The 12287-nt window shown below is 41.3% G+C and overlaps 1 protein-coding gene across 4 annotated transcripts in view; it reads right to left on the bottom strand.

The window, feature by feature from the left end:
* Positions 1-10665, bottom strand: part of Ric8b (RIC8 guanine nucleotide exchange factor B) — a 106222-nt gene extending 95557 nt beyond the window's left edge. For 2 of the 4 annotated variants that reach the window (XR_011370275.1, XR_011370276.1), the window contains exons 1-2: positions 10125-10665; positions 1401-1448 (exon numbers count right to left, since the gene is read on the bottom strand). Coding sequence is in view for 2 of the 4 variants with exons in the window: in XM_070014437.1 (XP_069870538.1) it covers positions 1401-1448; positions 10125-10208 (132 nt within the window). In the remaining 2 variants the exon portion in view is untranslated. The remainder of the gene's footprint in view (positions 1-1400; positions 1449-10124) is intronic. The other 2 variants (XM_070014437.1, XM_070014438.1) reach the window with 1 other exon arrangement.
* Between the last annotated feature and the right edge of the window lie 1622 nt (positions 10666-12287).

Here is a 12287-nt window from a genome sequence, read left to right as displayed (position 1 = left end):
ACATAGATATGTAATATGAAATAAGGTATTCATGTTAGAGATTTACATGAAATAGTATGGAAACATTGAAGAGGATAACTTTACCCTAACTGGACTACAAAGGAGGTTTGCTGGGCAAGAAGAATTAACTCCTGGGGAGGAACTACCAGGTAAAAAGGAAAAAAAAAATACAAGATTGCAAAAAGAAAAAAAATAGGCATAAAAGATGCAAAAATTGGAAGAACAAGGACATATATGGATGTGTAACTATAAACATTTTCTGTTGTAGAACACAAAATACAAGGGAAAGAAATAGGCTGCAAAAGTACACAGAGATCAGATCAGAGTGAGTACCTAGTGTGTCACATTAAGAAGCATAAATTTCACTCTGTAGGCAAAGAAAGTCACTGAAGGGTTTTAGGGCTAAGAATGAGACGGTCAGATTGCTGTTACAACTTATGGATGATCAACCAGAAGGGCATGTAACTGGAAAATAAAAGACCAGTTAGAAAACTGATGTAGTAATCTAGACGAAGGCTTGAATTGAAAGAAAAGTTAAGGAAGAATAGATTGAAGAAATTTTAGGAGGCAAAATAAGACAGGTATATATATTGGATATAGGGATAGAAGTCAATGAAAGGATGATTTCAAAGTGTTATTTATCCACTATCAGTAAAGTACTAACTAGATATAAGATTTTTTGTTTCCAGCAACAATGACAGATTCATGCTGATTCAGATAGACTTTCTGACCTGACTTTGGCACTTATGAGGCTGGGATAGATGCAGGGAGCCCTGCAAAACACTATGGGAAAACTAGTAAGTTTATCCTTAGTAGCATCATGCTTTAAATAACCAATTAAAAGCAACCACAGGCAACCTCAACAGGCAAGCATATATCACATGTTCACATTTCAGATACACACTCTCTTATGGTAACTCCTCTATGGGTGAAATCGTTGAACTCCTTTTCCCTCTCTGCTTATGCCAGTGATGAAATGACTGCTAACAGCATAAATAACTGCAGTCTGAGAAGACTATGTAGTTGAGAGAAAACAGTATAACAGCTGCTTCCCCAAAATATAACCTGCTGGGTCACCCTTTACATCAGGAAGGTATTTGGACAACATGGAATCTGGCTACCATATAAAGGCAACCTTTTCCTTTGATGTGTGAGATTCTAATAGTGCCGTGGGGATGGAGCAGGAGGGAGCTATGTATAACCCATATTAAACCTGGCCCTTCTCTTTCTTTCTGGGGTTTCTAAAATACAAACTGAAGGGAAACAAAAAACAACTCAACAATCATCAGATGGAAAAAGGCCAACTGCTTAAAAAGTCAAGAATGAAATAACAGAGGGTTGGTGTGTGTAGGAGAGGAGGGGGCAGGGAAAAAGACAGAGAAAGTAACATTAAAACTTACCTTTCTTTTATCTTCATCTGTTGGTTCAAATTTGAAAGTAGCCCTATGCTGAGGGGAAAAAAGGAAACAGCGTCATTTTAAATACATAGATTTTGACTGTTTTTCTTTTTCAACAAAATACATAACATAATCTTCCTTGTAAAAATGCTGTTTTCCCATATAACAATATTCTTATTAAAGAGACAGGCATATAAATAAATGATCACTATAACAGAAATACACACAAAGGAGTGAAGAGAATCAAGCCAGTAACTGTCAAGGAAAACTTGGGTTACACAGCATAGATACAGAACCTGGACCTTGGGAGGGATAAATAGTAGTATGTCAGGAGACAAACAGCACAAAAATAAAGGCTTAGGTGTGTGAAACTGTCATGAAACAATCAGCTCTGTGAGACTGTTATATGGGACACATATTAAGGGACGGAGTGAGACTGTTATATGGGACACATGTTAAGGGATGGGATTCAGAGGAGGATGAGAATGGAGAAATAGACTGGACTGAGATTTTAAAAGGCTTTCCAATCTTAATCAGTTTACATTTTCTTTCTTTCTTTTTACTATGCCATAAAAAGTCATCAGATAAAAACTTGATATTTAGAGAGTCACCCTGAATGAATGAGAGTTTAAGTCATGGCTCTACCACTTAACTAGCTATGCTCTCAAGCAAGTAACTATGACTGGGCTTCTCATATGAAAACAGAGAGGGACGGCACACATAAGTTCACAGGATGGTTATGAGGATCCAAACAGCTATGGCATTTAAAACACCACCTCACTGCCTGGCATATACTAAATACTCAGGTTATCATGATGATGATGATGCCAATGATACAGTGGGGAAAAATTATTGAAAGGGAAGAGTGTTGAGACTCTCCTGAAATCATTGGGAATGTATTTTTTACTTTGTGGTTGAATTTGAATCAGAGAACAACAGAATATGTTGGCTTGCACATGAAGAGTAGTAGTATCTTTAAGAAAGGGATAAGGAGGGAAAGGGGTACCCGAAACACAGAGCACATAATTCCTCATTCTCTCAAGTCTCAGTCAGGAGAACCAGGCGTTCACAGGTGTGGTGGTACACATCTGGAATCCCAGCTACTTGGGAAGTGGAGACAGAAGAATTTGCTCAGGCAAAGTCAGCACCAGACGCTATCTGGAAAACAAACTGAAAGTACAGGGACTACAGGGTTGTGGTTCAGGTGGTAGAATACCTGCTTAGCAAGCATGGGGTCTTGAGTTCAATTCCCAGTATCTCTCTCTCTCTCTCTCTCTCTCCCTCTTTCTCTCTCCCTCTCTCTCTCTCTCTCCCTCTCTTTCTCTCTCTCTCTCTCTCTCTCTCTCTCTCTCTCTCTCTCTCTCTCTCTCTCTCTCTCTCTCACACACACACACACACAAGAAAAACAAGTATTCTTACGATTCTTCCACCTTCCTTTAACAGCAAAAACAAAAACAAAACAGAAAAAACCCTAAAAACAAAACACACCCACTCCATTGAACATCTCTATTTTTACTTTGTATTTTTTCCTTACTGGCCACTCTGACAAATGGGTACTGGCAACCCACCAGGAATTAAGTACATTAAGTACTAAAGATAGCATCATTACAGGTGGTTCTGTGTTGACAGCTTTGTAGAGTAGCCATTTTTGAAATTAAATGAGATGAAGAAAAGGAAGCAGTTCTGAATTTAAGAAATCATTAGAGGGAAGCTAAGGTAAGATATGAAGGCCACGTAAGGAAATTTCATGGAGACTGCCTTAAATATGGACATGGAATAATTAAGATGGGTGAACAATTAAGATGGGTGAAGTTAGGTGGTAAGGACATAGATTTAAAAATATGTACCTAAAATAGCAGGCAACCAGGAGAAAACTACGAAGGAGGAATGAACAGCATTCAGGAAGAATATTTTAGGCAGCTGCTCACCAGCCCTGACTAACTCAGAAGAAAGCAAGACTAACAACATAAGGAAGTGAGGAGTGGGTATCGAAATCTAGGCGTGATCTTGTTGGTGGCAGTAAACACTGACACAAACCTTAAAAGGGAAAATGATTTGGCAATACATATTAGTAGCCATAAAAATATTTATCCTCTTTGACCCAGATCGCCTACTCCTAAGAATTTATCCTAATGAAATCATCCAGGAGACATAAATTATGTATGTAAGCATATTCTGTGTTATTTAATAAGGCAAAAGGAAGAGAGACAAGCTGAATATCCAGGAAGAGACTGATGAAATGTGTATGTAACACTAATCTACTGAACATACCATGTCCATCTAATAAAATATTATACAGCAATGAAAAAAGACTCTTTGTTGATATGTTATTTTTACAATATGTTATTTTACAATAAAGAATAAAAGATAAATAAAGAAATGAATAAACAAGAAAGGAAGGAAGAAAGAATAAATTGTAAACCTGAGGGATATTCTTAGGAATTTACAGACCTAATATTTAGTAGGAAAAAAGTAGCATTAAAGCACCCAGTATAAGGCCAAAGTCATAAAAGGAAGCTCAATAAAGGTTTAACACAAATGAAACTGAATAATTGTACTAGAAACCAAAAGAAAAGCATTTTATGCCGTTCTACATAAAACAGTAATTAGATAAATTATCTGGAATAAATGTGCCTAGTTCTTAATATACAATGATTCTCATAAACTGTTTTTTTTGGCTTTTATGGAGACAAGGAAACGCAAAAAAAATTATCTTCTTTTGGAAAGATACCCATTAAGTTAGAAATATACTTTTAAGTATTTCCTGTGTAGAATTAATCTTTTTACGTGAAAATTTAGAATGGTATAAAGGCTAATTTTTCTGTTGCTTTTCATATGCAAGGTTGTATCATAAAATCACATTAAAAAAATCAAGCGACATTCTGGTGGCTCACACCTACAATTCTTGCTACTCAGGAGCTGAGATCTGAGGATCATGGTTCAAAGGCAACCTGGACAGTAACATGAGACTCTTATTTCCAATTATCCATCAAAAAAGCCAGAAGTGGAGGCGTGGCTCAAATGGTAGAACACTATCCTTGAGCAAAAAAGTTTAGAGCCAGTGCCCAGGCCCTGAGTTTAAGCCCCAGGAGAGACAGACAGACAGACAGACAGACAGACAGACAGACAGACAGACAGACACACACACACACACACACACACACACACACACACACACACACACACACACACACACACACACACACGTGCACGAACGCCTATCTTCCAAAAGCCTTGTCAGACCAGCATGAAGGCTTAATTAGAAACTACACTGACATGTAGGGCATTAAATACTAAACTCTGAATGTACCAATCTGTTCAGAAGCTCAACTCTCTCAGATTAGTAGTATCTAATAGATGTAGACATCTACAAGGCTAGCTTCTTTTAGCAAATTTGAACATATTGAATGTATTCAGTACCTTTAATCCTTATTCTCTCCTCTTTCTAAAGCTCAAATTGGGAGAAAGAGAACTAGCATTCTAGCTATAAATATCTTTTATGAGTATTCGTCAACAGTCAATCACCTTATCTTTATACCCTTAATTTCCAGAGGAATAAGAGCAACAGGACAAATATAAACTAAAGAATCAAACCATGACTCAATATACAGACCAAGTTTTAGAGTAGCTCAATGACACAGAGACCCATGAAGACTCCTGAATATAGGTTTTGTACCCTATGAGTAGGCTCTAAAATTCTCAAGCATTAAACAACCTTGAGTTTGAGTCCAGTCTAAGTACAACCTTAGTCAAGTTATCCAACTCTATGGCACTTCAGATTTCCTTTAAGTTACAGCTCTTCTCACATGGTAGTCATTCATTAAATGGCCACTGTTGTTATCATGTTGCCTCTGGCCAAATAATAAGCCATTAGAACACTAGGAATTAGTTCCTAGATTTGTAAAGATTATACTTAAACAGAACCAATGCAAGAAAACAGGCCTAAGTAGGATGGCTGTGAGTTGGCTGTGCTGCATTTGATCAACAGTTTGCTGAGAATCGAGTAACAGGTTATGCACTACAATCTGGAAAAAAGAACAAGGCAACAAAGGAAAGTGTACACCTCTGCAAAAACCCAGGGTGACTCAGAAGGTAGAACTCAACCTCAAATTGGAAAGCAAAAAGTCCTCCTATTTGGCCCAATATATTCAAACACCTCATTCAAATGTAGAGGCTGTATTTCTAGAACTGTCCCAAATATTAAGTGTCTATCAATCAGGACCCTAAAAAAAAAACAAAAAACAAAAAAAAACAACCAAGACCTTAGTACTATTGTAGCAATTTCCCTCTCCTGTAAGTTACTATTGGAGATCAACCTATTTGACAGCATCTTAAGTAACTTAATTTAACCACAAACTTGTCTTATTTCCACAGTAGAATCCTGATGGAGCTTGCTACGGGATAGCTATATGCCCAGGTGGCTTCTATACCTGTCAAACCATCTCTTGAGTCATCATCTTAGTTGATGACATGACTGTAGACAGTTTCTTCACCTATTAAAAGAGAAGTTTGGACCCAACTGTCTTTGAGATTCTTTCCACTTGGTGATTCTGTGATTCTGACTGGTGGGGGTGAAAGGCAGCTCGATGGCAAAGCATACTCTTCACATATGCTAGGGATTCAATCAATGTCCAGCAAATCTTGGGATTCAGGATATTACACTCTGCACCCGAGGGCTTGATCACAGTCTTTTGTTGGCATAATGAGTCCTGGGCATAGAATCTGAAGAGCAGATCCGTAACTTAAGCTTTGTATACAGTTACTTTGTCTCTTTGAACCTCAATTTCCTATTCAAAACAAAATACATCAGCCTTATAACTTTTGAGAGGATTATATGTGATGACATGAAAGTTCTTAGGAAAATATAATAGTGTGTATCAGGTACTCAATAAATGTTAACATGTGAACTTGGAGGAATAACTACTCAAAAAAATTCTCTAGTTCCAAGTCAATGTGTAGATGAACAGACAAGTTCTTCTGTTCTTTCTGGGATAGAGATCTTCCCTTTCCCAAGATAACAGGGTCAATGTATGAAGCAAGAAATTGGATGTTTTCTAGAGTCAGACAGAACTGTTGCTCTGAGCACCATACAGGATATGCCATGCTAATGACACCCACTAGAAGGTGCAAGAGGGGTTAAGGAAGCAGTGGTGGGAAAGCTGGGGGGGAGAAAGAGTAGACACCTAAATTTCTTACTGAGTTATGTCAACTCAGTACTACCTGTGGTTCCTAATTTTGTTGTTCAAAGCTAACTGTTATGGGTTTCTTACTTCCTTGGTGATAAGACACTGTTCTAAATGCTTTACATCTGTAACTCACTTAATTCTGAAAACAATCTTATGATATGATACTTTATTATTCATTTGGCAGATGAGAGCACTAGGCACAGCAAAGTTAAACAACATGTCCTAGACTACTTAATTCTAAACTAATGATCAGCATCCAGGCAGTCTGGAACCAGAGTTTGTATCAGACCACACAACCTCTAGAATTACCTTGACTATTATTCTCATAACCTACTAAGTGAGCACCTCCTCAGTGTACTGTGCTCACTGTTTGGCTTTTAGTCTTCATTTAACTTATTCCACAAAATAAATTAAGAGGAAAAATAGTATTATCCTTGTTTTACATATAAAGTAACTGAGACTCAAAAGCCTTAAATAACTTAGCCATAATCTTGAAGCTAATTAATGGTAGAGTTGGGATTAGAACTAGGATTTACCTGATGCCAAGTATACCTTCTAAAATACTTGAAAATAGTCTTTATTAGCTATAATAAACATAACGAACCTCCCAACTTTATTCTTCCAAACAGTGAATTATCATTTCTTTACATCATTCATTCCTCTTTTGTTTGGACTTAATATCTTATAATCACTTCTGATTCCAAAAATTTCCCAAATGCATTGCTCCAGATAAGAAAATAAGCACATGCTATCCAACTGCTTTTTTCAGGGTGTCAGATTCCATATACCACAAAGCCAAGCAGTTTATTTCCATTCCTCTATTCATATTTCCTAACTACTAATATAGTATTTCCCTTCTACTCATCTTCCTGCAAGTTTCTCTTTCTCTGAGGGGCAAAGCTTCAGAGCAATATGAAGCTCAGTTATTATCTTGTACTAGACCTATCATACTTACATTGCTATAATCAGCATTTACATGGAGCTTTCTTCTCAAAGACTAAACAGACCTTTCTTTTTTTTTTCTTTTTTTTTTGGGGGGGTCTGGTCGTGGGGCCTGAACTCTGGGCTTGGGCACTGTCCCTCAGCTCTTCAGCTCAAGGCTAGCGCTCTACCACTTGAGCCACTGCGCCACTTCCGGCTTTTTTCTTTTTGCTTATGTGGTTCTGAGGAATCGAACCCAGGGCCTCAGGCATGCAAGGCAAGCGCTCTACCACTGAGCCAACTTCCCAGCCCTAAACAGACCTTTCTATAAAATCAGAATATCCTTAGGTTTGGCTTGGCCAAAAAGTGCAATTATCTGGAATCTTCTAAAGCATTTCAGGATATCACCTTAAGCAATGCTTACGAGGCACGACTGGGAATATGGCTTAGTGGTAGAATGCAAGAAGCCCTGGGTAGCACATACACAGAAAAAGCCAGAAGTGGTGCTGTGACTCAAGCTCTAATCTTGAACAAAAGAAGCTCAAGGACAGGCCCAGCAGGGCCTGAGTTCAAGCCCCAGGACTGGCAAAAAATAAATAAATAAATAAATAAATAATCCTAATATGAAAAAGACGGATCTGGAAATGTCCAATACTTAGGCTCTGACAAAAGCTGGCAAGGAATCACAAGTAGAAAACAACCTGGAGGAAGATCAAGGAGAGGAAGAGAAAATTTAGAGAAAGTAAATGTATGGGTGTATGTATAATTTAGCCATGAAGGAAAATAGAAATATAAGAAAGTATTAAGTTCCAGGTGTAGGTTTTTCCTCCTCCCTCCCCTAAAGAAAGTCTATTTATTGCTGGGTATCTGACACATAGTAAGTACTAAATAAACACTAGTTAGTTTGAGACAATGGACACATTCTCTATTATACTTCTTTGGGAAATAAATTGGTAGCTGGTTCATATCTTTTCTGGAAAGCAGTAATAAATCAAGTTAAAAGAACATCATCTACACCATACACCTACACATTAAATGAGTCTCCTAAATTAAGCAAATATGCTCAACAGTAGAGCATATCAGAAAGTGAAGGGCAAAGATGTGAACAGAATACAGCCCATGCCGCTTCCCAAAGAAAGAGGCAGAGCAGAAAGAACACTGGATTTAAGACTTGAAAAATCAGATTCAAACTTTAGTCCTTTCATTGGCTATGTGGATTAGAGACTACATTATGACTGTAAATTTTACCATTTATAAAATCTTACCGTTTATACTCTACTCAGTGTTGTTGGGAGGATTAAATGGGAAGGAAGGTTCTTCACAAATAAGGACTGTGTCTTAGTTTTGGATCTTTGCTATGAGGGACATAAATGGCGTACTGGCAGCTCAGTAATACAAAGTATATGAAAGTGTATATATGTAGCAGAACAGAAGCAGAAGGGGAAACCATGATGGGGGGCAAAAGAAAGGAAGATGTTATGTACAGGGTGTGACTTGGTGTTGGGTGTGTTTTTACAGAAGAGAGCAGTCAAGTCACTTCTATAAAACAGTCTTCTAAAAAAACTAGAGGTGTGACATGCTGCATTTTGAAGTGAACATGTAAAATTCCTGGAAGGAACAGTAAAGACAAGCTAACGGTTCTTAGAGATTCAGAGAAGTGACTGGGATTTATAATAAGACACCATTTCACTGCAGAGTTGTAAAGTGGGAAGGATAAACAATGAATGGAGAGCTGGAAGACACCTCAGTGGGAATCCTGGCTCCCAAGTATGACCTTGGGCAAATTATTTAATCCATCTAGAGTCTCAATTGCAAAACATAGATAATACCTCACAGGACTGCTGTCAAGATTAAATGAGATAATGAATAGGAAAGCCGTTAATGCGATACAAATAATAGGTATCATTAGGAGTTAGGTTCTCCACCCACTTACAACATAATATGTCCATGACCTTGGGCGTGATTTCAGTTCTTTGCACCTCGGTTTCCTCACCTATAAAATGGGAAGGATGATACCATCTACTCTATAAATTTATTCTTTGAGGATCAAATGAGACCACATAAGAGACGTCAACGCCTTGAAAACTACAGTGGTGTGGGTACAGAAAGCACTGCCATCGTTGTTGATGTGTTTCGTGCATGTTTAAGGGCCATGATCTTTTGAGGGCTTTTTGTTGTTGTTGTTGTTGGTCGTTTTTTGTTTGCAGGGAATCACTGCCCCCCCCCCCCGCCATGCTATACAGGTGAGGAAGCCTCGCATGCATTTATGCATCCAAGAGATGGGCACAGGGTACAGACGCATGTCTACGGTTTCTGGGGGTGTGACTCGCACTGTTGGGAAAAGGATGGTTGGGACAGGTTGCTGGGCTAGGAATCCGAGGAGTGGGCTCTTAAGTGTGGGAGCGAGGGAGGAGGAGAGAGGGGATGCAGGGTGCACGGATGGGAAAGGGCTGGGGGCACAAACACGCATGCCCAAGCCGGAAACGTTTTGGGGGGAGAAGCAATGCGCATCCCCGGAATGAGGGGGAGGGGGATGGATCGGGATGCGACAAGCAAGCCCCTAGGGCGGCCGGGGGGGGGGGGGGTGCGACAGGGCACGCAGGGGGCCGGGGCTCTTTACCTTGTCGCTGTAATCCCTCAGGACCCGCTCGATAGCCCCCGCCTCGCCGGCCCGGACGATGTAGAGGGCGCGCTCCTCATCCATGGCCGCAGGTGCGGGGGAGCCGCGGCCGCCGTGCGCGCCCGAGCCGCTGCCTCCAGGTAAACGCCTCGCGCCCCCGCTCGCCCGCTCGCTCCTTCCCAGCTTCCTTCCTTCCCTCCTTCCCTCCCTCCCTCCAGTCTCCAGCCCGCCAGCCTCCGCCCGGGCAGGCCCAACGTCACCGCCCCTCAACTTTCACCCCGCGACGTCACCGCTCCCCCAGCAACCGCTGCCTCGCGGCCGCCCCTGACCAGGCCTGCGACTCGGCGGAGGCCTAAGGCGAACGCTCTGAGGCGGGGCTCAGGCCCAGGGCCCTGCTGGTGCTCCGGTTTCCAGCCTCGGAGAAGAGTCTGGTCTTTGCAGTGAGCTTCCACAGGCTGAACTGTTCTCTCCTGAGTCTCCTCTATGAATCATTCTCCTCAGCGGACAAGAGCAACCCTGCTCTTCCCCGCCCATTTGTGAGCCAGTGGCTGCGGACTACCATTCCCGGCATACAACAGGGCCTCTCTAACTCTTCCATCCAACTCACTGGAGAACCGAGTGGCATGCCGGGATTAGTAGTCACCCGGCGGGGAAAGACTTCCGCCGAGGGCATGCTGGGAGTTGTAGTCCTGGGAAGAGCCGGAAATGGAGTGTCCAGGGATGGCTTGGCAGACCGTTACGGGGAGGGTCTGACCTGCGGTAGTGCTTGAGGGTTGTTTGTTGTTGGCGGTGGTGGTGGTGAATGTCCAGCTCCAGACGTGACTGGGTCTTCCTAGCTGACCGTCGCGGGAAAGTGCCGCCTCTTGGTTGCGAGCTGTCAAGCACCAACTAAATCCCCTCTGCTCTGGCTTAGCGGTTTCGGTCTCTGGGATTCTTGCCTTCCGCCCTTGGGTGCGGTGGTTGGTGTGAGGCCCTCGGTAATGTGGGAGCTGCAGGCAATTGCCTAGACATGGGGGGGAACCTGGAGACGTTTTGCGTCAATCATCTCTGCCATATTCTTGTGCTGATGTATGAGCCCCACATCTGTTGGGTGACTTCCATACCATCCATCCACTCTTTTCCACAGCCCAAGGGTGTGTGAGTAACACAAACGATCCAGGACAAGTCAAGGAAGTCGAGATCAGAACCCAGATCTTTCCCCCCGAAGGATGGCTGCTACCTCTAATCTCCTTGCCCATAAATGCCACAACACTAATAGTGGTGGTGCCTAGGAAGGTTAAGGCTAAGTGTGAACACCTGCCAGGCACTCTTATTACATACTTTCACTGTGTTGCACATTTTCTCACACATACTTGAGTAACTCTTTGAAAACCTGGGCTCTGTGAGGAGGCAGTGCAATGCACAATGTACAGGGAACCCCCCACCAAAAAAAAAAAAAAACAGTCCAAACCTTCACAGAGAGTCTGTCCTACTGAGCAAGCCCATGAACCACCCTAGATAAGGAGATCATCTTAGACATGGTAAAAAAAAAATGCATATTTTGGGAACTGAATTTGAACTTGAAGTCTGTTCTCTTCCCCTTTTCTCGGCAAGTGGATGAATTCCCCCAAGTACCATCTCAGGTTTTTTATCCCAGCAATCATTTTTGGATGCCTCTCTCGCTGGCTCACTCTTTAGCTGTGCTGAAAAGGAACTAAAGAAAGCAAAAGGTTATTCATCTAATGAGTCTTTTTCTATATTGTGCTAAACATTAGGAATTTGGAAATGAACCTGACGTGTGTGCGTGTGTGTGTTTTCTGTACATTATACTTTTCATGCAGCAACCAGTTAAGAGTGTATTTTGTTGACCCAGGTGTGTAGTCAGCTTTCTGTTACTGTGACAATAAAAGATTTATTTTGGCTCATGATTTCAGTCTCTGGTTGCTTATCCCCATTACCTTTGGGCCTATGGCAAAACAGTACTTTGTGGCTGCAAGTCTATGATGGAGAAAGCTGCTCATCTCATGGCAACTAAGAAACTGGAAGTGGTCAGGGTAGGATCCCAATTTCCTCTTCTAGAGCCCACCCTGATAACCTGTCTTCATTTGACTATATCTCACCTCTTACAGGCTCTACCATCCAATAGTACTTGAGGGGGAGGACCAAATCTTTTAACACATGGGC

The sequence above is a fragment of the Dipodomys merriami genome, unplaced genomic scaffold, assembly GCF_024711535.1.
Source record: "Dipodomys merriami isolate MVZ:Mamm:240054 unplaced genomic scaffold, mDipMer1.0.p SCAF_97, whole genome shotgun sequence".
Classification (NCBI taxonomy): domain Eukaryota; kingdom Metazoa; phylum Chordata; class Mammalia; order Rodentia; family Heteromyidae; genus Dipodomys; species Dipodomys merriami.
This window is presented reverse-complemented; position numbering and strand designations above follow the sequence as displayed.